Here is a 25,313-nt window from a genome sequence, read left to right as displayed (position 1 = left end):
AGAAACATTTCTTCAGAAGAGGATAATAGATATATGGAACAAGCTTTCAGTAGAGGTGTTTGAATGCAAACAAGAAACTTTTGTTTTGCTCTTGCTGTATTGCTCTGAAATGTCCCTCAGAAACTGTTGTCTTAGCCACCTGCCTAGTCTACTGAATGGCTGAGCTGGCACTACAAACTTAATGGACCTTTTGGCCCTCTCTTGTCCTTTTTTTGTGTTTGCACGTGGAGCAGACCTGAGTAGATATTAAAATTGCAGATCTGTTACCAAAGACTAACATTTGCAGAATTGGAACTTAAACAATAATCTGGTGTTAGAATTTGTTGGTTTATGCTACTTCTAAACAGCATATTCAACTATTGCTGATTTGTGTAAATCTTCAACTTACACAATTTTACCATCGGTTGAGATAAGAACATTCATTGTGAACTGAATTTGGTTAAATTCTGTCATATATGTTCATAATAGTCTGTTCTTCACTGTTACTATTTCCAGGTGAGATTGAAGAATCAATGGTATCTGAGATACGCAGGGAAACAGTAAATGAAAACACTGAAACAAAAGAAGGAGAAAGAGGAGAAGCGGTGGATTCTGCCGTGATAGAAATAGGTATACTGATAGAAGAAGCAATGTATCTGATGAACTTTTAATGAAAAGGAAGGAATGACTTTTGGTGGTTATAAATAAAGAAATAACATATTTTAGCAATGGTTTGGCTGTATAGAAGAAAGATGAGTAAAAATGACGCCAAAGAAATAATGTAGTTGAGAGGGAAGAAAGGGAGATAATAGATATATAGATACATTTAAGTATCTTAAAGGTTTCAATAATAAACAATATACATGGAAGGAAAAGTTTTTAAAAAATTCTATAAAGTATTGATCTAAGGCAGAGAGAGAGAGAGATGTCTTGTAGATGTCTGTAGTGGTCCTGAACACTAGAGTTTTGCCTGGTTGGGATAAGAACATTCACAGTGAACTGAGTTTGGTTAAATACTATCATTTATGTGCATCATAGTCTGTTGTCTGCTGTTACCATTTCTAGGTGAGATTGAAGAATCAATGGTATCTGAGATACGCAGGGAAACAGTAAATGAAAACACTGAAACAAAAGAAGGAGAAAGAGGAGAAGCGGTGGATTCTGCCGTGATAGAAATAGGTATACTGATAGAAGAAGCAATGTATCTGATGAACTTTTAATGAAAAGGAAGGAATGACTTTTGGTGGTTATAAATAAAGAAATAACATATTTTAGCAATGGTTTGGATGTATAGAAGAAAGATGAGTAAAAATGACGCCAAAGAAATAATGTAGTTGAGAGGGAAGAAAGGGAGATAATAGATATATAGATACATTTAAGTATCTTAAAGGTTTCAATAATAAACAATATACATGGAAGGAAAAGTTTTTAAAAAATTCTATAAAGTATTGATCTAAGGCAGAGAGAGAGAGAGATGTCTTGTAGATGTCTGTAGTGGTCCTGAACACTAGAGTTTTGCCTGGTTGGGATAAGAACATTCATAGTGAACTGAGTTTGGTTAAATACTATCATTTATGTGCATCATAGTCTGTTGTCTGCTGTTACCATTTCTAGGTGAGATTGAAGAATCAATGGTATCTGAGATACGCAGGGAAACAGTAAATGAAAACACTGAAACAAAAGAAGGAGAAAGAGGAGAAGCGGTGGATTCTGCCGTGATAGAAATAGGTATACTGATAGAAGAAGCAATGTATCTGATGAACTTTTAATGAAAAGGAAGGAATGACTTTTGGTGGTTATAAATAAAGAAATAACATATTTTAGCAATGGTTTGGATGTATAGAAGAAAGATGAGTAAAAATGACGCCAAAGAAATAATGTAGTTGAGAGGGAAGAAAGGGAGATAATAGATATATAGATACATTTAAGTATCTTAAAGGTTTCAATAATAAACAATATACATGGAAGGAAAAGTTTTTAAAAAATTCTATAAAGTATTGATCTAAGGCAGAGAGAGAGAGAGATGTCTTGTAGATGTCTGTAGTGGTCCTGAACACTAGAGTTTTGCCTGGTTGGGATAAGAACATTCATAGTGAACTGAGTTTGGTTAAATACTATCATTTATGTGCATCATAGTCTGTTGTCTGCTGTTACCATTTCTAGGTGAGATTGAAGAATCAATGGTAGCTGTGATACGCAGTGATAGTATAAATAAAAATGCTGAAACAAAAGAAGAGAAAACAGGAGACACTTTGGATACTGCTCTGATAGAGCTAGGTATGCAGACAGAAGAATCAACTTGCCAGATGAACTTTGCATGAGGAGGAGTAATGTGGAGCTGTAGAGTGAATGCACTTGTGGATGAGCAATAGTGGTGTGGATTGTATGTTGAAGCAGATGGGGAACACAGGGCTGGCTTAACCTATGGACCAGGTAAGGCCCTGGTCCAGTTCACTGGTGATAAAGGACATTAAAATTACAGTCTGTCCTACTTTTAGACTTCTAGAGGGATAGATGCCAGACTGGTATTTTGATGCCTTTTATCATCAGTTCTCTGAGCCAGTACCTCACTTGTTCCATCAGGAGGGGAGACTTGAAAGAGAGAGGAAAATACTGGATCATAGGTGGGGTGCAGGGGAAGGAAAGAGATACCACATTGTGGTGTTGGGAAGATCACCAGTGCAAACCTTGGCTCAGGGCATCACAGTCCTTGGAGGAAACAATCTAGAGATCTGAGAAGAGAGTTACACAGATGTAATCATACTGAAGGCAGATAATCATACAGCTGAATTTTGAACAGACTATGGTTTACTGGAAGACTGATAAGAAACACTTAGACAGAAACTTAGAAAATGAAGACAGGTGAAGAAATCACCCATCCATACTATCCACTATCCCTTTCTCTCCCTTAGAAAGCATATGTACTTGTTCTGGTCCTTCTTGAATTCAGATAACGGTATTTATCTCCACCAGGAGACCATTTCACAATTCCCCAATTTTTCCATGAAGAAGTATTTCCTTAGATTTCTCCTGAGTCTCTTCTCTTGTCTCTTTTCAACTTCATTTTATGTCCCTTCCAGAGTTTCTTTTCAATTCACCTTCTGTGCATTTATGTCATAGAGGTATTTAGATGTCTCTAGCATATATTCCCTCTCCCCCATTTCTTCCAAAGTAGCAATAAATAAACATAAAAAGAAGGCAGATAAAATACTATATAGCCTTTTTAATTTGCTTATCCATGCCACCTTTTCCTTAGAAATCCTATGGAGTGGAGTGGCCTACTACTACTATTTATCATTTCTGTAGTACTGAAAGGCACACTCAGCATTTTAAATTCAACATGTAATAGATGGTCCCTGCTCAGAAGGACTTGCAGCCTAATTAGGATAGACAGCCAAACAAAAGGGACAGATAGGGGTTGGGGAGTTTATACAGAAATAATGATAGTTCTGTTACATAAACACAGCTTGGTGATCAATCTGTGCTTGCAAATTGTTGTAAAAGGATGTGAATCAAATCTTTCAGTTCCTCTTCCTTCACCAATGGAGTATGGTGCCCTCTTTAAGAATATAAAAACATAAGAATAGCCTTACAGGGTCAGACCAATATCCTTCAAGACTAGTATCCCTTTTGCACGGTGGCCAATCCAGGTCACTAGTACCTGGCCAAAAATAAAAAATAGCAACTTTCCATGCTACTTATCCAGGGCAAGCAGTGGTTTCCCCTATGTCTCTCAATAACAGACTATGGACTTTTTCTCCAGGAAATTGTCCAAACCCTTCTTAAAACCAGCTATGCTATCCACTCTTACCCAGGGCAGGATTAACCAATAGGCCAAGTAGGCACATGCCTAGGTCAGGGGGGCCTGATGAAGGAAGGCATCAACATTGTTTTTTCAAAATGGCGATGGACCCCTCTAGCATCGATCGACAACGTGGGCCACCCCCCCAATCAGCAACGCGGGCCCCACCCCAATCGGCAATGCGGCCCCCTCCCAATCGACAGAAAGTAAGACAAGCAAGCAATGCTGGTAAGAAAGGCAACAGGAACTGTAATTGTGCAAGCGGTGCTGCTTGCCCAAAGCTTCCCTCTGATGCAGCTTCCTGTTTCCACCTGGGCGCAAGGTGGAGTGGGGCGGGGCAAGGGGCCCAGTGTACTTGTGTGCCTAGGGGCCCTCGATGAATTAATCCTGCCCTACTCTTACCACAACCTCTGGCAATGTGTTCCAGAGCTTAACTATTCTCTGAGTGAAAAAAATATTTTCTCCTATTAGTTTTAAAAGTGTTTCCCTGTAACTTCATTGAGTGTCCCCTAGTCTTTGTAATTTTTGAAGGAGTGAAAAATTGATCCACTTGTACCTGTTCTGCTCCACTCAGGATTTTGTAGACTTCAATCATATCTCCCCTCAGCTGTCTCTTTTCCAAGCTGAAGAGCCCTAACCATTTTAGTCTTTCCTCATACGAAAGGAGTTCCACCCCCTTTACCATCCTGGTTGCTCTTCTTTGAACCTTTTCTAGAAACATAGAAATTGACGGCAGAAAAGGGCCACAGCCCATCAAGTCTGCCCATACCAATGACCCACTCTCTGACTTTTACTCCCCTAGAGATCCCACATGAATATCCCATTTTCTCTTAAAATCTGACACGCTGTTGGCCTCAATCACCTGCTGAGGTAGCTCGTTCCAATGATCGACCACCCTTTCGGTGAAGAAATACTTCCTGGCATCACCATGAAATTTCCCTCCCCTGACTTTCAGCGAGTGCCCTCTGGTGACCGAGGGCCCTGTAAGACAGAAGATATCTTCTTTCACCTCTGTACGTCCCGTAATATACTTAAAGGTCTCAATCATGTCTCCCCTCTCTCTTCGTTCCTCCAGTGAGTATATCCTCAGCTTTTTTAGCCTTTCTTCATACTTGAGATCCCTGAGCCCCAAGACCATCCTTGTAGCCATTTGCTGAACCGACTTTATTCTCAACACATCTTTCCGGTAGTGTGGTCTCCAGAATTGAACACAATACTCCAGATGAGGTCTTACCATGGATCTGTACAGCGGCATTATGACTTCAGGTTTTCTGCTGACAAAACCCCTACGGATGCAGCCCATCATTTGTCTTGCTTTGGATGAAGCCTTCTCCACATGATTGGCAGCCTTCATATCATCACTAATGATCACTCCCAAATCACGTTCCATTGTGGTCCTGGTCAAGGTTTCACCATTTAGTGTGTAAGTTCTGTGTGGATTTTTTTTATCTAGATGCATCACTTTACATTTTTTAGCATTGAAGCTTAGCTGCCAAGTTGACGACCACTGTTCCAGCTGTCGTAGGTCCTGCGTCATACTGTCAGGCACACTGCTTTTACCTACTATGTTGCATAGTTTGGCATCGTCGGCAAACAGTGATACTTTTCCTCTAAGCCCTTGGGTCATATCTCCTATGAATAAATTGAATAGAATCGGCCCTAAGACGGAGCCTTGTGGTACTCCACTCGTCACGGCTGACGTTTTGGAGGGGGTACCGTTTACCATCACCCTTTGAAGCCTACCACTTAGCCAATCCCTAACCCATGTAGTGAGTGTATCCCCTAATCCCATCGATTTTAGTTTGTTCAACAGCCTGCGGTGTGGGACGCTGTCAAAAGCTTTGCTGAAGTCCAAATATATCACGTCCAGGGACTCCCCGGCATCCAGATGACTAGTCACCCAGTCAAAGAAGCCAATCAGATTAGATTGGCAGGACTTTCCCCTGGTAAATCCGTGTTGGTGGGGATCACGTAGATTTTCTTCGTCTAGAATTTTGTCGAGTTTCTGTTTGATCAGTGTTTCCATGAGTTTGCACACTATGGATGTGAGACTCACCGGTCTGTAATTTTCTGTTTCTGTTCTGCAGCCCTTTTTGTGGAGTGGAATTACATTAGCTGTTTTCCAGTCCAGGGGTACTCTTCCCGTGCGCATGGAAAGATTGAAGAGCACGGATAGTGGTTCCGCCAGAACTTCACACAGCTCTCTGAGCACCCTGGGGTGTAGATTGTCTGGTCCCATGGCTTTGTCTACTTTGAGTCTTGAAAGTTCGTAGTAGACGCTACTGGGTGTAAACTCGAAATCTGGAAACAGGTCTTTTTGGCTGTCTCTTGTCTGTAGTTGTGGACCAGCTCCCGGCGCTTCACAGGTGAATACTGAGCAGAAGTATTCGTTTAGTAGTTCTGCCTTGGTAGAATCAGATTCTACAAAGTTTCCGTCTGATTGCCTAAGGCGTTCTATCCCATCTTTGTTTCTCTTCCTGTCGCTAATGTACCTGAAGAAGGATTTATCCCCTTTTTTAATGTTCCGTGCTAGATCTTCTTCTGTTCGGAGCTTGGCCTCTCTGACTGCCTTTTTGACAGCTTTAGATCTGACCAGATAGTCTTCTTTTACCTCCCTCTTTCCAAGATGTTTGTAGGTGATAAATGCTTCTTTTTTTCTTTTTAATGAGGTCCGAAATTTCCTTGCTGAACCATTGTGGTCTTTTGTTTCTCCGGCGTTTGCTTACTGTATTTATGTAGCGGTTAGTTGCTTCGTTCAGGATGGATTTCAGATTTGACCACATAGTTTCCGGATTGTCAGTTTCTGCATGGTTACGCAGCTCTTGATGGACAAAGTCTCTCATGTGGTCGAAGTCTGCACCCCTAAAGTTGAGGACCCTCGTCGCTGTGTTTGATTTAGAGAAGCCTTTCCTGAGGTTGAGCCATATCATGTTATGGTCACTGGAGGCCAGCGTGTCTCCTACTGATACCTCCGAGACACTGTCTCTGTTGGTGAGTACCAGGTCCAGTATTGCCACTATATCTTCCTTGAGATAAGGAGACCAGAATTGAAAGCAATACTCCAGGTGAGGTTTTACAATGGAGTAATATATAGGCATCATAACATTCTTAGTCTTGTTAACCATCCCTTTTTTAATAATTCCTATCATCTTGTTTGCTTTTTTGGCCGCCGTTGCATAATGGGCAGAAGGTTTCATCATATTGTCTACAATGACAGCCAGATCCTTTTCTTGGGTGCTAACCCCCAAGGTGGACTCTAGCATCCAGTAACTGTGATTTGGGTTATTCTTCCCAACGTCCATCACTTTGCATTTATGGTTTGTTTATTTAGAATCCGCCTTTTACAAGGCAAAGTACAACAACACACACATAATAGAGCTTCACAAACATTTCAAACATCTTACAAAAGTAAAAAATATACGTAACATTCTACATAAAATTCTAAATTAAATACCAGCCTGACAATAATAACAGCACCAATCACTTCTCCTATGCCAAAAATCAATCTCAAGCAACCTTACACAACTCAGGTTTTCAACGTCCATCATCTCATACTGTGTATTTCACACAACAAAAGAGATATCATTCTTAAAAGCATACAAATTTTTTTTATATATAATGTAAAATAGGAGCTTATTCCACTCCTCTGAACTGCAACATGAAAAAGCTCCCACTCTCACTCCCCCCTCCCTCCCTTTTTTTAAGTCCCTTTTCCATGCTCCTGCCTGTCTCTCTTGCTGGACGGCTCTTCTTCAGTTCTGATAGGCAGCAGAGGCACACACCCCCATAGGCAGCACAGGCAATCCCCGTACGCAGAACTGAAGAAGAGCCGTCCAGCGAAGGAGACAGGCAAGAGCGCAGGAAGGGGACTTTAAAAATGGTACGGGGGGCTACCTACGGGGAGGGTATTCGCTCCATAAGATGCACCCTTATTTCCACCCCCTTTTGGGGGGTAGAAAAAGTGCATCTTATGGAGCGAAAAATATGGTATATTTAATTCTGAACTAAATTTTCATCCAATAAAGCTTGAAATAATAATCTGTTACATGTTCATTTTTCTGGAGCCGGAATAACACCTGAATAACAGAGTTTTGTGCTATATGTAGAGCTTTCAACACCACCCTTGGAACACCTAACAGTACCACCTTACAGTAATCATATACAGACAGCACTAACGTCTGGAGTATACTTTTGAAATCCCCTCATGATACATAATGGTACAGCTTGCTTACTAAGTGCACTTTATAGTACACCCTTTCAATCAAACTTAACACATGCTGCCTTAATGTTAGATACAAATCAAGAACAACGCCAAGATAACAAAATTCCGAGGACAGCTGAATAACAGTGTCCAACATACTCAAAGATGCAGGTGATCTCACTGTAGATCTAATGTAATCTAATCCTTAGGTTTGTATACCGCATCTTCTCCATGTTCGTGGAGCTCGGCACGGTTTACAGAAGATGTAATAGGATGGAACTACAATAAAGGGTTAGAGGTCGAAGAATGAGGAATATTTAGAGGACTAGGGAAGCCAGATATGAAGAGATTTTGAGGACTTGGGATACCAAAGTTGGAGAGAGGCTTACATTTTTGAGAAAAGCCAGGTTTTCAGATGCTTGCGGAAAACTTGGAGAGAGCTCAAGTTCCGAAGAGGGGAGGCAAGGCTGTTCCAGAGCTCAGTGATTCTGAAGGGGAGGGAGGTCCCCTGCTTTCCTGAATGGGTAATGCCTTTTAGTGAGGGGAAGGAAAGTTTTAATTTGTGGGGGGGTCTAGTGGAGTTAGGGTTTGAAGAAATCCAAGTAAGAGGGATAAAGGGAGGGAGGATACCGTGGAGGATCTTGAAAGCTAGACAGGCACATTTAAAGTGGACCCTGGCGATTATCGGAAGCCAGTGAAGTTTGGACAGGAGTGGAGAGACATGGTCGAATTTACGTTTAGCGAAGATGAGCTTGGCTGCAGCATTCTGAATCTGCTGAAGTCTATGAAGGTTTTTCTTAGTTAGGCTTAAGTAGATAGAGTTGCAGTAGTCTAATCTGGAAAGGATGATGGATTGGACAAGGAGGGTAAAATGGTTTTGATGGAAGCATCTAACTTTCCTCAGCATTTTTTTTTACCAAGGATTGGAAGTGGTCGTTGAAAGACAAAGTGGAATCAATGATGACGCCCAGAATGTTGCTCGAAAACTCAAGCTGCAGAGTGGAGCCAGAGGGCAGTGGGACGGAGGTGGATAGTTGGTCTAGTTTTGGGCCGAGCCAGAGAAGTCTTGTTTTGGACTCGTTCAATTTCATTTGCACGGTGTGAGCCCAGGATTGTAGGTTCAGTATACAGGAGGATATGTTTTTAGACAGGTTGGTGAGGTTCGAATCGGTCTCGAGGAGGACGAGGATGTCATCAGCGTAAGTGTAAATTGTTCAAGGGGGGATAGATGGAGGAGTTTGAGGGAGGACATATAGATGTTGAAAAGGATAGGAGATAGGGGAGAGCCTTGCGGGACTCCACAATTTGGTTTCCAGGGGGAGGATGTGGTGCCATTCATGCTGACAATGTAAGAACGAGAGCGAAGGAATTTTGAGAACCAGTCTAGGACTGTGGAGTTAATGCCTATCTCAGAGAGTTGGTAGACAAGGATGTCATGGTGGACAACGTCGAAAGCAGCAGAAAGGTCAAATTGTAGGAGGACGGCGAATTTGTTTCGAGAATGAAGTTGTTGAACCTTTGATATCAGGGAGGACAGTAGGGATTTGGTGCTGAAGTTGGGACGAAAGCCATATTGATAGGGTAGGAAAATAGAGAATCTCTCTAAGTATGATGAGAGTTGGGTAGAAATGATAGACTCTAGCATTTTGGTTAAGAGAGGGATATTTGCAATTGGGCGGTAGCTGGAAGGTATGGAAGAGTCAAGGTCAGATTTTTTCAGTAGTGGGGTCAAGGCAATAAGACCCATTTCTGGGGAGAAAAGGCCCGAATGAAGGGCAGAGTTTATGAGGTTAGTGATAGAAGAGATGGCCTGTGCGGGAATGTTCTCATATAGGTAGGAAGGGAATGGGTCCAAGGAACAGTTACAGGATTTCAGTTTGAGGCAGAGTTTGAGGACCAGGGATTCTGATACGTGTTCAAAGGTAGTCCAAGATCTTTCAGCTGGGATAGGGTTGGAGACCGTTAGGGTGGGAATGGAGTCAGTGGGTACCAGGGAATTGTAGGAGACTGAGGGAGGGAAGGAGCATCTCAGGGTAGAGACCTTATCGTTAAAGAATTTTGCTAGAACGTCGGCTGAAGGAGAAGAGGGGAGCAGGGTGGGGTCTCTTTTGGAGGTTAGGGAGCGCCAGATGTTGAATAGTGTACTATTTTGATTGCTGGATCTGGAGATTTTGTCACCGTAGAAGTTCTTCCTTGCTTTTTTTAGCGCTGTATTGTACAGCTTAATATTGATTCTCCAGGACTGTCTGTCTATGGGGCATTTTGATTTTTTCCATATGCGTTCCAGAGCACGACATTTCTGTTTTAGTTCTCTGTGGTAAGGGAAGTACCAAGGGGCCTTGTGGGGGTAGGAGATGGATTTGGTGGAGAGAGGGGCGAGGGAGTGGTAGGTAGATTCGGAGAGAGCGACCCAGTTATGCCAGTTAGTACCTGAGTCTGTAGGCTTAGGGGCAGTGGAGGATAGGTTGAGAAATTTAGACCAGAACAGGTCGCTTGTAATTTTTTTGCAGTAGGTAATGGGGTAGGAGATGCGGGGTTGATCCCCAAGATGCGACATGAAGATGGGGAGACAGAAAGCACCTAAGAAGTGGTCAGACCAGGGGACATGTTCCCAGCGAGTGTCATCAACTGATGTCTTATGAGAGGTTAGATCGAGGAAGCTAATGAGGTCTAGTGTGTGACCCTTTTCATGGGTTGGGGATGGTGCAGGGTGGGGGAGGCCCAGGGAGGTGAGGAAGTTAATAAATTCTGTCGTATCCTTGCTGGTGATGTCGTCTAGGTGGAGATTGATGTCCCCAATGATCAATAGTCTTTGAAATTTGAGGAAGGCGTTTGTTATGGTTTCGAGGACGAGTTCGGAGGAATTGTTCCAAGGGGTAGGTGGGCGATATAGGAGCAGGATGCCCAGTGGTGAGGGTGAAGTTCATCATTGACAGAGGCTAGCATATATTCTAGTGAGGTGTGGCTACCCCTTTCGAGGAGCTGAACATCGAAGAAAGATTTGTAGAGAATTGCCAGGCCACCTCCTTTGCGGCTAGATCTGGGTGAGAAGAGACCTTGGTAGCCATGGCAGCAGAGTTCATTTTGTGTAAATTGGTCATCTTTTTTAATCCATAATTCCGTAATACATAAGAAACCGGGGTCAGAATCCTCGAGTAGGTCCTTCAGAATTTGAATCTTGTTGCAAGCGGATCTTGCATTGCAATAAAGTGTTGGGACTGGGGTGAGTGAGTCAGAGGCAAGGTTGGGGAGATTGGCCGGGGAAACAAGCTTTAAAGAAGCGTGGTTGATTCTTCAGGGGTTCTTTTTGGGGGGATGTGATCTGGTGCGAATCAGCGTGGGGATTTTGAAGCCAGGGCAGATATTGTTGGGACTCGCAGAGATGAGAAGATTTGGAGAGGGAGGTATAACACAAAGGGTGGTGTTGAGAGAGAAGCAAAGTAGGAGGAGAAAAAAGCACGAGGGTGGCTTCATGGTGAGAAGTGGGAAGCTCTTTCTTCTTTTTTTTTTTACGCAGCTACGACTGTCAGAAGTCGGAGTTCCACTACCCCGCGTTCCCGAGTATAGATTTTTTTTTTTTTAATAGAGTTTTGCGCACCTAGGACTCTCGGGAGGTGGAGTTCAACTCCCACACAGACCAAGGCAGTGGATTAGTTTTTTTGTTTTTTTTTAAACGGTTATGTGCAGATAGGGCTGTCGGGAGGCGGAGTCCGACTCCCACACCGTCCCGAGCAGGAGTCCAGCAGCAGGAAGAGTGCTGATGCGCTGGGGCAGCTCCCGATGGCAGTGGAGCTGCTCCGAGGGTGGATTTTCAAAAAGTAGGTGCCGCTAGGGCCGTCGGGAGGCGGAGTCCGACTCCCACACCGTCCCGAGCAGGAGTCCAACAGCAGGAAGAGTGCTGAGGTGTTGGGGCAGCTCCCGATGGCAGTGGAGCTGCTCCGAGGGTGGATTTTCAAAAAGTAGGTGCCGCTAGGGCCGTCGGGAGGCGGAGTCAGACTCCCACACCGTCCCGAGCAGGAGTCCAGCAGCAGGAAGAGTGCTGAGGCGCTGGGGCAGCTCCCGATGGCAGTGGAGCTGCTCCAAGGGTGGATTTTCAAAAAGTAGGTGCCGCTAGGGCCGTCGGGAGGCGGAGTCCGACTCCCACACCGTCCCGAGCAGGAGTCCAGCAGCATGAAGAGTGCTGTGGCACTGGGGCAGCTCCCGATAGCAGTGGAGCTGCTCGGAGGGTGGATTTTTCTCAAAGTAGGCGCTGCTAGGGCTGTCGGGAGGCGGAGTCCAACTCCCACACCGTCCCGAGCAGGAGTCCAGCAGCAGGAAGAGTGCTGAGGCACTGGGGCAGCTCCCGATGGCAGTGGAGCTGCTCCAAGAGTGGATTTTCACAAAGTAGGTGCCGCTAGGGCCATCAGGAGGCGGAGTCTGACTCCCACACCGTCCCAAGCAGGAGTCCAGCAGCATGAAGAGTGCTGTGGCGCTGGGGTAGCTCCCGATGGCAGTGGAGCTGCTCTGAGGGTGGATTTTTCTCAAAATAGGCGCTGCTAGGGCTGTCGGGAAGCGGATTCCGACTCCCACACTATCCCGAGCAGGAGTCCAGCAGCAGGAAGAGTGCTGAGGCACTGGGGCAGCTCCCGATGGCAGTGGAGCTGCTCTGAGGGTGGATTTTTCTCAAAGTAGGCGTTGCTAGGGCTGTCGGGAGGCGGAGTCCGATTCCCACACCGTCCCGGGCAGGAGTCCAGCAGCAGGAAGAGTGTTGAGGCACTGGGGCAGCTCCCGATGGCAGTGGAGCTGCTCTGAGGGTGGATTTTTCTCAAAGTAGGCGCTGCTAGGGCTGTCGGGAGGTGGAGTCCGACTCCCACACCGTCCCGGGCAAGAGTCCAGCAGCAGGAAGAGTGTTGAGGCGGTGGGGCAGCTCCCGATGGCAGTGGAGTTGCTCCGAGGGTGGATTTTCTAAAAGTAGGTGCCGCTAGGGCCGTCGGGAGGCGAAGTCCGACTCCCACACCGTCCCGGGCAGGAGTCCAGCAGCAGGAAGAGTGTTGAGGCGCTGGGGCAGCTCCCGATGGCAGTGGAGCTGCTCCGAGGGTGGATTTTCAAAAAGTTCTGACCAAATGCATCACCTTAGTTCTGACCAAATGCATCACCTTAGTCTTTTGCACCATTAGCATTAGCTTGTTCTTGCACATGCAATGCCTTAACTTAACTAGAACAGAATCCAACTTCTGTTGAGTTAAGACCAACGACTCTTCCATAATAAGAAAAGCAGCAAATCATCAGCATATATCCTGTATGATACATCCAAATCACACAATAGCGCTCACAATGGTACAAGATAAATGTTGAATAGTACTGCCGATAAGGAAGAAAGGATTGAAACCACAAATAGACCACCCCTGCACCCCACAGGAACTTAATCGCTGCAATAAGACACTATGATCTAAAGTGTAGAAGGCCTCAGTGATGTCTAAGGACACCATGACATATTCATACCCCTTGTCAAATCCGCATCTTATCTCATCAATCTAGCACTAATACTAGCAGAGTTTCCGTATTATGGCCAGAACAAAAAGCGTATTGTTGAGGATCCAGGATATTGCATCTCTGAATATGTTCAAATTGGTTATACACCAGTTTTTCAAGCATTTTTGCTAAAACTAGTGCTGATGCAACAGGTATATAATTTTTAAGCTCTCCATTCCCAACATTTACATCTTTCATCAGTGGCTTAACTGTAGAAATTTTCTATAATTTTGGCACAACCCCTTCACACAGGCTAAGATTCATTATCTTTGTAAGTACAATGCCTAATTGACTGTGTAATTCTTGCAACAGTTTGGGGAGAGCACAGGTTACCTGAAGCTATGGTTGGCCTACAAGTTCCCAGTAATTTAACAACCAACTGGGGATCTGCACACTCAAAAGTATCCCACACTACTAAAGCATTCCGACTTGTTGCAACTGAATCTTGCACTTGAGGTATCCCCCTTATAATTGTGTCAATTTTCAGCCCAGAGTAATTATTGAACTCATCTGGTGTAAATGGTATTACTTGCAATACATTATCCCCACCACTATTTAGTTGCTTCACAATCTGAAACAATTCTTTTGGGTAATTCAATGGTGATTTGTCCACATTAAATTTCATCTGCCACTTGGATGCCCAGTCTTCCGATTTCTTAAGGTCTGCCTACAATTGTTCACAATCTGAATACATTTTAACAACTTTTGAACAGTTTAGTGTTATCTGCAGATTTAATCACCTCACTCGTAGTTCCAATTTTATAGGAACCCTTTTTAAAAATTGGCATAACATTGGCCTCCAAAGCTAAGGTCTAAAACTTTAAGAGTGATCTCTTGTATTGCTCCAAGTTGCGACTTCACCTTGAGTACTGCATTCAATTCTGGTTATATTATCTCAAGACAGATATAGCAGAACTAGAAAAGGTTCAAAGAAGAGTGACCAAGATGATTAAGGGGATGGAATTCCTTTCATATGAAGAAAGACTAACATGATTAGAGCTCTTGATCTTGGAAATGAGGCAGTTGAGGGGAGACATGATTGAAGTCTACAAAATCCTGAGTGGTGTAGAACGGGTATAAGTGGATCAAAGTTGTACTCCATCAAAAATTACAAAGACTAGGGGGACACTCAATGAAGTTACAGGGAAATACTTTTAAAACCAATAAGAGGAAATATTTTTTTCACTCAGAGAATATTTAAGCTCTAGAATGCATTGCCAGAGGTTGTGATCAGAGCGGTTAATGTAGCTGTTTTTAAGAAAGGTTTAGACTATCTCCTGGAGGAAAAGTCCATCGTCTGCTATAGAGACGGACATGGGGGAAGCCACTGCTTGCTCTAGATCAGTAGCATGGAATGTTGCTACTATTTGGGGTTTTGCCTGGATTGACTACTGTGAGGACAGGCTACTGGGCTAGATGGACCATTGGTCAGACCCAATAAGGCTACTGGTCATGATGGACTATTGGTCTGACCCAGTAAAACTATTCTTATGTTCTTATTCTCCAAACTTCACATAATGGTGTATACTGGTTAAGGGCTCAGCAGATTAGTAATCAGAAAAGACTGCAGGAATGCACTCCAGCTGAAAAATAGCTGAATACTAAATTAAATTTAAAAAAACATTTGCCTTAGACACCAATAATATTAGGCAATCTGAGTTGAATCAATGGTCTTAAACAATGAAGGGATTAAAACTCTCTATACTTCTTTTTAGCAACAGGAGTCAGAAAAAAACAAGTTTAAATTCTGAAATATATTTTAAGGTTCTTATCAATTTTCCTTTGAAATATACCTCTAAACTTAATTTAGAAATCTCTGTAAATTATGAGAACCAGCAGATATCAAATAAGTTCTTGACCCACAACTCACACAGACTCAGCTGAATGCTGCTTTACATTTTTCTCAGTACACATCTCATCTGAACAGCCCATAAGCAAGTTTAATTTGCAGCATTTCTCATGAAATCAAACATTTGCAGTAAATATTATTTCAAAAATATCCACTACTTCCACACACACAAACTGCAGAGCAGACAAACAGATACACTCAGCAGAAACACACCATTTCCTCATCAATTCCATGTGTTGCCTTAAACTTTCTGCTCTCCTCAAGCTCACAATAACAGTCCTGGGGTTCTTTTTTTTTTGCAAATAATTTTTATTGAGAAAGCAGTAAATACAAGCAATAAACACTAGTCAGGAAACAACATAGGAGATGCTACACAATAACAGCTAAGCTTCCTGTTGCAGACTCTTCTCGTCTCTCTGATCTCCCTGCAGCTCACTGGCTCTGTGCATGTGCCCAACCTCTGAGCAGCTCCTAGCATTTCCCTCCTGCCTCTCCCTTGTAAGTGCTCCAAATTTATTTATTTTTTTCTTCCTGTTACATCTGCCAGTCCTGCCTTAAGTCCTGCAATCCACTGGATTCCAGAAACCTCACTGTGCTCTATTTTAGAAGCATTTTTATTAATTTCATTTCCACAGAGGTCAGACTAACCAGCCTGTAGTTCTAACATACTTCTGCTTAACTGTTACTAAAGCCTAGCATTTGTAGTACAGGAGCTTAATTAAACAAGAATGTGTTGTTAGAGTTTGTTGAATTTATTAGCTGTTTAGAGATGTTATAATACAACTACTGCTGGTTTACATAGATCTCAACTTACATTATTGTTCCATTGGTTGGCATGAGAACATTCACCATGACCTGACTTTGGTTATGTACTATCATTTAAGTGCATTGTATAGTCTGATTTCCACTGTTACCATTTCCAGATGAGATTGAAGAATTGATGGTAGCTGAATTGTGCAGACAAACAGCAAGAGAAGAGATAGTAACTAAGATGCGCAGTGAAACATTAAGAGAAGAGATAGTAGCTGAGATGCGCAGTGAAACAGTAACAGAAGAGCCTGAAATGAGAGAAGCTGTGACAGAAATAGGTATGTTGATAGAGAAGTGAATAAACATATGCCTGGTTACTCTGGAGCAGAGACACCATGGTTGAACAAGAGACAAGGTGGTAGAATAGGGAGGATAGGGCAGTGGTCGTAAGGGAATTTGGAAGAGAACTTGTATTTGTGTGGATTTGTGTAATGTTGTATTTGTGTAATGTGGATTTGTGTAATATTGTATTTGTGTAATGTATTTGTGGAATGTTGTATTTGTGTAAACTTGTATTTGTGCGAATTTGTGTAATGTTGTAGCTTCATATTTTTGTTATACTGTCAACTTTTTTTGAATATAATGTAGGTAGATATGTAGTTATAAGGACACTATACACTATGTATGATGCATTTCCTTTAAAGAAAAACATCTGATTACAAAACTGAGAACAGATGGCAAAATCTAATCTAATCTTCTATTTGTGTGTCACTCATACCTATACAGGCTCAAGCGATTGTAAAGAGAGGTAAGAGGGGAGAGAAAGAGGAGGGAGAGAGAGGAGGTGGATAGGTAAGAGGGAGAGGAAGGGGAGAGAAAAAGAGGGGAGAGAGGAGGAAGAGAGAAAGGGAAAGGGAGAGAAGAGAAGGTAAAGGAGATTAAGTATTAAACAGATGGGTTTTTCTTCAGAAGATGATGTGGCAAGGTTCAGTTCTGGTCTTTTCTGTAAGGCCATTCCAAGTTTTGACTCCTAGGAAGGTAAGCATGGAATAAGGTTACTGAGCTAAAATGTTTGGTCCAAAGTACCATCAGTCGATATACATGAGCAAAGAAAAGTATTTAAGTATGAATGCTTGTGTTTTTATAATATTAAATAATGTGATGACAAATACTGTACAGACCACAGTAGACCAGACTTCCTTAAATACAGAGAAGGCTGATAATAAAGATTGCAAATTATCCATATCAACAGCTCAGCAAATTGTAAATAGATATGTTAAACATTGTTTGAAATGTCTGTATGCAAATGCCAGAAGCCTAAGAAACAAGATGGGGGAGTTAGAATATATTGCACTAAGTGAAAAGATAACTATAATAGTCATTTCTGAGACCTGGTGGAAGGAAGATAACCAATGGAACACTGTCATACCGGGATACAAACTATATCACCGTGATAGACTGGATCAAATTGGTAGAGGTGTAGCATTATATGCTAAAGAGGGCCTTGAATTGAATGGACTGAAAATTCTATAGGAGCAGAAACACACCTTGGGATCTCTATGCATAGAAATTCCATATGTAAAGGAGAAAAGGAGAGTGATAGGAGTGTACTACCATCAGCCTGACCAGGATGAATGGACAGATGCTGAAATGTTATCAGAAATTAGAGAAGCTAACAAACTGGGTAACTCAATAATAATGGGTGATTTCAACTACCCTGATATTGACTTGGTAAATGTAACAACAGGGCATGCTAGGGAGATAAAAATTCCTTGATTAAATCAAGAACTGCTTTACAGAGCAGCTGGTTCAGGAACCAACAAGAGGCAAAGCAGTTCTAGATCTACTTCATAGTGGAGCGCATGAATTGGTGTGGGAGGTAATGGTGCTTGGGCTGCTTGATAACAGTTATCATAATAACATCATCAGATTTGATATAATCCCTGGAATAAGTTAACACAGGAAATCTAATAAAATAACATTTAGCTTTAAAAAAGGAGACTATGATAACTTGAGGAGAATGATAAAAAAGAAACAGAGAGAGAGAGAGGAAGTGACGTCATCCTGGTGAATGGCTGCTTAGCGAAAGAGCTCTGTCGGGGTTTGTGAGAAAAGTGGTGTTAATAGCTTCCAGTGGTTTGATACTTCACGTTTTTGAACGCCTTTGTGCCTATTGAGTGATGGCGACGCAGAAACGGCTCAAGAAGTTTAAATATATGGGAGATGCTGGAGAAAAATTGAGTTCAGAGTTGCCCGGGGGGACTGTGGAGAAAAGAAAGATGGCGGCAGGGCACACGGCTCACTCGGAGTCAGAAGATGAAGGGATCCAGGATCAACCTTTTGAGGAAGGTGCAGCAGTTACAAAATCTATGCAAGCTTGGTTCCGGGAGTTAAAGAATGAGATGATTGGGGTCTACATGGATGTAAAGGCGTCCTTTGCAGAGCTCTGTTCTGTGGTCAGTGAATTGGGGGCCTGGGTCTCGATTTCAGAGGATCACATGGCGACTCTCTCCACCTCAGTAAATATAACATAACATAACAGCAGATTTCTAGACCGCATAGCCTTGAGTTCAATGCGGTTAACAAAAGATTATACTAAATGAAAAATGTGAGAATATCACCTGGTGACCTCCTCCACAGGTAAGCAGAGGAGACCCATCCTCCCTTCTTCAATTTCTTCATCCTCTTCTTTTTTATACCAACAGGGCAGTTTTACATCTACCCCCCACCTCACCCTGAAGAACAGATTCCAGATACTACAGGATGGGACTGCCAACGAGGAACAGGATGAGGTCCAACCCGAAGCTCCAGTTCCAGAGACTTATGATCATCCCCCCCCCCCCCCCGAAGAAGCGCAGAGTTGTGGTCATTGGGGACTCCATGCTGAGGGGCACCGAGGGACCAATCTGTAGACCAGATATACAGTCAAGGGAGGTATGCTGTCTGCCTGGAGCCAAGATCTGAGATGTTACCGCCTGTCTAGATAGACTACTCACGCCCCAGGACCACTTCCCCATGCTTCTTATCCACGTCGGAACGAACGACACAGCCAGGAACACCCCGGAGAATATAGCCATTGACTTTGGAGCCTTGGGTGAGAAGCTGAGGCAGACGGGAGCACAGGTGGTCTTCTCATCGATCCTCCCAGTTAGAGGCAAGGGAAGAGCCAGAGATGAGCGCTTCCAGAGGACCAACGAGTGGCTACACGGATGGTGCAGGGAGATGAACTTCGGATTCCTGAACCATGGAGAGGCACTACAGGGACTTCAGGGACCAGACGGACTTCATCTAACCAGCAGGGGTAAGAACGTCTTCGGACACCGACTAGCCCGTCTGCTTAGAAGGGCTTTAAACTAGGTAAGTTGGGGGAGGGTTCCTGTGCAGTAGGTAACTATCCTGAGGAGGAGAGTCACAGCTCCACTTCTGAGTCTGAGGTAAGTGCTCACTTTGCTAATAATACTAACAATACCAAGTCCGAGGTAAGTACTCACATTACAAATAATTCTGAGTCCGCAATAAATGCTCACATTGCAAACAATTCATTAGGGGGCAAAATAACTCGGACGGGAAACTCCCCATAGCAATTACAAGGCAGGGAGAGCTATGTATGTCAATGCACACAGTTTAGGCAATAAAATCCTGGAACTGGAGACCGAGATAATAAATGCTGACCTAGATGTGGTGGTGATTTCCGAAAGTTGGTTCACGGACTCTCATGGGTGGGATATGGCTATACCGGGTTACAACTTACTTCGTCGAGACAGAGAGGGCAAGTTAGGAGGAGGAGTAGCACTATACACTAGGGAGGACATTAAAACTACGAGAATCACGGAGGTCAAGTACTCCGGAGAATCCCTCTGGGTAAACCTAGCCAGAGGCAAAGAAAAGTGTCTGTATCTTGGTGTAATTTATAGACCACCAAGACAGCTGGAAAACAAAGACATAGAATTAATCCATGACATAGAGAATATCACTTTAAGGGGGGACACTGTACTGCTAGGGGACTTCAACATGCCGGATGCAGATTGGAACACGCTCACAGCGACAACCAGCGCCAGCAGAAGGCTATTATCCACCATTAAAGGAGCACAACTCAAACAACTGGTATCAGAGCCCTCTAGGGCACAGGCAATATTGGACCTGGTACTCACCAACGGAGAAAGCGTATCGGAGGTCTCGGTAGGCGATAAGTTAGCCTCCAGTGACCACAACATGATATGGTTCAACCTCAAGAAAGATTTCACTAGATCAAGCATGGCACCCAGAGTACTCAACTTTCGAGGCGCTGACTTCAAACGCATGGGAGATTTCGTCCATCACACACTACAAATCCAAGCTGTGGCCAATAATGTGGAGGATATGTGGTCAACCTTGAAATCTACCCTACATGTAGCAACGAACTGATACATCAAATCAGCAAGCAAACGGCGAAGAAACAATAGACCCCAATGGTTCACCGCAGAGATCTCAGATCTCTGTAAAGAAAAGAAATCAGCATTCATTTCTTACAAACATTCAGAGACAAGGGAGGCTAAATTGGAATACATGGCCAAATCTGCAGCGGTGAAAGCAGCAGTCAGAGAGGCCAAGCATCAAGCTGAGGTAAACCTAGCAAGGAACATTAAGAAGAGCGACAAATCCTTCTTCAGGTATATTAGTGACAGAAAAAGAAACACTGATGGGATAGTATGCCTTAGGAAATCAGATGGGAAATATGTAGAATCAGATTCAGACAAAGCCGAACTACTAAATGTAATGTAATGTAATGTAATTTATTTCTTATATACCGCTACATCCGTTAGGTTCTAAGCGGTTTACAGAAAATATACATTAAGATTAGAAATAAGAAAGGTACTTGGAAAATTCCCTTACTGTCCCGAAGGCTCACAATCTAACTAAAGTACCTGGAGGGTAATAGTGAAGTGAAAAGTAGAGTTAGAGGAAAAATAAAAATAAAATAAACATTTTAAAAAGACAGCATTGATCTAAATACTTTGGAAGGTAGAAGAGAGGAGAGAAAGGAATAGAAGCAGAATGGGTCAGCGTCAGTGATGAAGTGGAGCAAGTAAGTTTAGGAGGAGCGATTGACGTATCCAGAAAGGGCTTCTTCTGGCCGACAGTCCCAGGATGCCTATGTCTCCTCCCCTGCGATGTTCTCCCATCCATGCATTCCCTCCCAGACACACTGCCCGTGCCCCAGCCGCTCCAAGGAGGCTGCCCCAGATGAGGTCCACGGTGAATGAATATTTTTGCTCTGTTTTCACCTGCGAGGCACCGGGGTCAGGTCCACAGTTGCAGGCAAAGCAAAGTTCAGAAGACCCGTTTCGGGATTTTGAGTTTACTTCCGGAGACGTCTACGACAAATTATCAAGACTCAAGGTGAACAAAGCAATGGGGCCGGACAATCTACATCCCAGGGTGCTCAGTGAGTTCAGGGACGTCCTAGCGGAGCCGTTATCAATACTCTTCAATCTGTCCCTGAGCACGGGAATAGTGCCCTTGGACTGGAAAACAGCTAACGTGAAAATCTACAAACTGTATGTATTGGATTTATTTCCTTGATGGCTGAAGTTTCTACTAAAGTTAATAAATTGGAAATTGTTTCTTGTGATCAAGCAAAACAAGTAGGAGATATTGAAAAATCTATAACTGAGATTAAATCTTTAAATAACCAGAATGCAAAGGACAAAGCTTTTCTTCTTCGCAAAATTGAAAACTTGGAAAATCAAAATAGGAGTTTAAATTTGAGGATTTTAAATTTTCCTATGTCTAAACTTAAAACTCCTAGGGAATTATTTAAGGATTTCCTGGTTTCCATATTGAAAATTACGGAAATGAATATTCCACCTTTGCAGAAGATTTACTATTTAAAAAGGACAATAAAAGAGTCTGATACAACTACTGAACAAGATTTAATAACTTTCTTAGAATCATCAAATCTCGAATTGTCCGGACGAGCTACACTGATAGTATCCCTGGTATTTTATCAGGATAAAGAAATGATTTTGAAATTGTATTATGGTTTAAAACAAGTTTCTTTTTTGGGAGAAAGAATATATACCGTATTTGCCGGCGTATAAGACGACTGGGCGTATAAGACAACCCCCCAACTTTTACAGTTAAAATATAGAGTTTGTTATATACTCGCCGTATAAGACTACCCCTTCTTCCGCACACCTTCTGCACAACAAATAAAACTTAAAAGAACATCAGAATTTATTTCAACAATTTTAATTCAAATGTTTACTTACCCCCTCCCCCCAGAGCTGCACAGACCCGACATGTGCACGCATTCCTATAGCAAAACCTGGTTTATTTATCTTTTTAAATAAACTGGCTAAGAAAAGACCTTATTATCACCAGACCCCCCACAGTTAGGAAGCGGAGCAGAAAGGATAAAGCCCGCCGGCGGACCCACTACTCACCGGAACAGCGCTCCGTCTAACCACCACATCCCGGCACCGGCTCCCCTCCCCCGTAGCACGCCTCGCTCTCCGAACCCCAGGGCGAGCTTAACCCGGCCGGCAACACGACTTCAATCCATTGCGCGGGCTCACTGGTGGGCGAGCGAGCTAAGTCTCCTCTCATTGGTTGCGCTTTGACGGCCCGCTGCGTGGTAGGCGGAGGCAAAAGGTGAGGCGGGCTGGTGGGCGGGGGAAAAGTGCAGAAGGCGGGGCCCCTGGGCTCTGGTCTGAAGAAGCAGCAAATTGTACCCCTCCCACACCAGTTGGGTTTTGTAAGCAGAGCCGACCCAGGGGCGTATCGTATAGAACGTGATTCTGGCTCCAGATCCTCTTGTTTGCTAATATTTATAGGTGAATAATGATTTCCATTATTTGGGGAATTAGCATCGTTTATGTCAGACCAGTTTGGATCGCTAGTAACAGTGCTTAAACCTTTAGTTATTAAGGTTTCCTTTAACAGTATTAGAAGTCAGAGAAGTCAGACAGGAGGTAAGGAAGGAGATGTTAGGGCATGTAAAGTAAGGGAATGTAAACAGCACCCGGTGTATAAGACGACCCCCGACTTTGGGGAGGATTTTAAGGTACTGAAAAGTTGTCTTATACGCCGGCAAATACGGTATATATCCGGATGTTTCAAAATGGACCCAGATTAGAAGGAAAGAATTTCTTACATACAGGGATAAAGTTGTATCATTAGGAGCTTCTTTTCAGTTAAGATTCCCTTGTAAATGTTTTGTTGTATATCAAAACAATAGATACATTTTCTATGATTCTCAGCAGTTACGTTTCTTTTTAGAGGGAAAAGGTGTTTCATTTGCACCACAGTGATTTTCGGTATAACTCAAGTCTATTTTTATTAAACCATCGGTTTTCACTTAATTTCCTGTAAAACTTTAAATTGTGATCTTTCCTGGAAGAATTTCTCTTTCTTAGTCTCCTTCCTCCCTTATTGAGGACTATGTTTGAATAAAAAGTATGGTTTACTTCTTTTTGTTAAATATATTGATCCAATAATGAAAATGGATTTATTTTGTATCAAGTTTTTGAAATATCATGACTACTAATATTGGATGTATTAATATCGTATATTGCCTGTTAAGCACAATTGTTGTTTATTTGAAAATTTAAATAAAGAATTTAAAAAAAAAGAAAACAGCTAACGTCGTTCCTCTGCACAAAAAGGGTTGTAGGACAGAGGCTGCGAATTACAGACCGGTGAGTCTCACATCGGTAGTGAGTAAACTCATGGAAACACTCATCAAACGCAAATTAGACATGATACTAGACGAGGAGGAACTACGCGATCCCCACCAATATGGATTCACCAAGGGTAGGTTCTGTCAATCCAATCTCATCAGTTTCTTTGACTGGGTAACAAGGAAACTAGATATGGGAGAATCCCTGGACGTCGTGTACTTGGACTTCAGCAAAGCCTTTGATAGCGTCCCCCACCGCAGGCTATTGGGCAAGATGAAATCAATGGGATTAGGTGAAACACTTACAGCATGGGTCCACGATTGGCTGAGTGGAAGAACTCAGAGGGTGGTGGTTAATGGTACCATCTCTAAAACGTCGGAGGTGACCAGTGGGGTGCCGCAGGGCTCGGTCTTGGGCCCGATCCTTTTCAACATATTCGTAAGAGACATGACTCAGGGGCTTCAAGGTAAAATAGCATTATTCGCCGATGATGCCAAACTATGTAACATTGTGGGTAACGGCAGTCTGTCCGACAGCATGACGCAAGACCTGGTTTTATTGGAACTTTGGTCCTCGACCTGGCAGCTTAGCTTCAACGCTAACAAATGCAAGGTCATGCACCTGGGCAACAATAATCCGTGCAGAACGTACACATTAAATGGTGAAACCTTAGCAAGGACTACAGCAGAACGGGATTTGGGGGTGATCATCAGTGAAGACATGAAAACGGCCAATCAAGTGGAGAAGGCCTCATCCAGGGCTAGGCAAATGTTGGGTTGTATCCGGAGAAGCTTTGTTAGTCGGAAGCCCGACATCCTAATGCCCTTGTACAGAACCATGGTGAGGCCTCATCTGGAGTACTGCGTACAATTCTGGAGGCCACATTACCGTAAAGATGTACTGAGAGTCGAGTCGGTACAGCGGATGGCCACCAGGATGGTCTCGGGGCTTAAAGATCTATCATACGAAGAAAGACTGAACGAATTGCAGCTATACTCTCTCGAAGAACGCAGGGAGAGAGGAGACATGATTGAGACGTTTAAGTATGTCACTGGTCGTATCGAGGGAGGAGATGATATTTTCCTTCTTAAAGGACCCTCCGCCACAAGAGGACACCCGCTGAAAATAAAGGGCGGGAAGTTTCATGGCGACACCAGGAAGTACTTCTTCACCGAAAGAGTGGTTGACAGCTGGAATAAGCTCCCAGTGCAGGTGATCGAGGCCAGCAGCGTGCCGGATTTTAAGAACAGATGGGATGCTCATGTCGGATCTCTACGAGGGAAAGGTCATCAGAGAGCGATTAAATAGGGGGGGTGGGTCAGCGGTGTGGGCAGACTCGATGGGCCTCGGCCTTTTTCTGCCGTCACTTTCTATGTTTCTATGTTTACTGTTTGTTGAGTTGAGTGGTTTGTTTGACCTATGGGGGTACGCTCACTACTTTAATGCATTGGAGTGGGGAGTGTATGTTGAGGATGCTTGAGTATCTGATTGTAAAACCGCTTAGATAACCATGATAGGCGGTATATAAAATCCTAATAAACTTGAAAACTTGAATGAGTG

The 25,313-nt window shown here is 43.3% G+C and overlaps 1 protein-coding gene across 9 annotated transcripts in view; it reads left to right on the top strand.

Moving 5' to 3' along the window:
- The window catches only part of LOC117355504 (A-kinase anchor protein 5-like), a 114,055-nt gene that overhangs the window by 57,477 nt on the left and 31,265 nt on the right, over window positions 1-25,313 (top strand). For 8 of the 9 annotated variants that reach the window (XM_033934173.1, XM_033934177.1, XM_033934178.1 and 5 more), the window contains 3 exons: window positions 496-609; window positions 2,143-2,256; window positions 16,266-16,430. In XM_033934173.1, the coding sequence (XP_033790064.1) occupies window positions 496-609; window positions 2,143-2,256; window positions 16,266-16,430 (393 nt within the window). The remainder of the gene's footprint in view (window positions 1-495; window positions 610-2,142; window positions 2,257-16,265; window positions 16,431-25,313) is intronic. The other variant, XM_033934174.1, reaches the window with a different exon arrangement.

The sequence above is a fragment of the Geotrypetes seraphini genome, chromosome 2, assembly GCF_902459505.1.
Source record: "Geotrypetes seraphini chromosome 2, aGeoSer1.1, whole genome shotgun sequence".
NCBI lineage: Eukaryota > Metazoa > Chordata > Amphibia > Gymnophiona > Dermophiidae > Geotrypetes > Geotrypetes seraphini.
The sequence above is the reverse complement of the archived record's forward strand: the minus strand, read 5'-3'. Positions and strand labels throughout refer to the sequence as shown.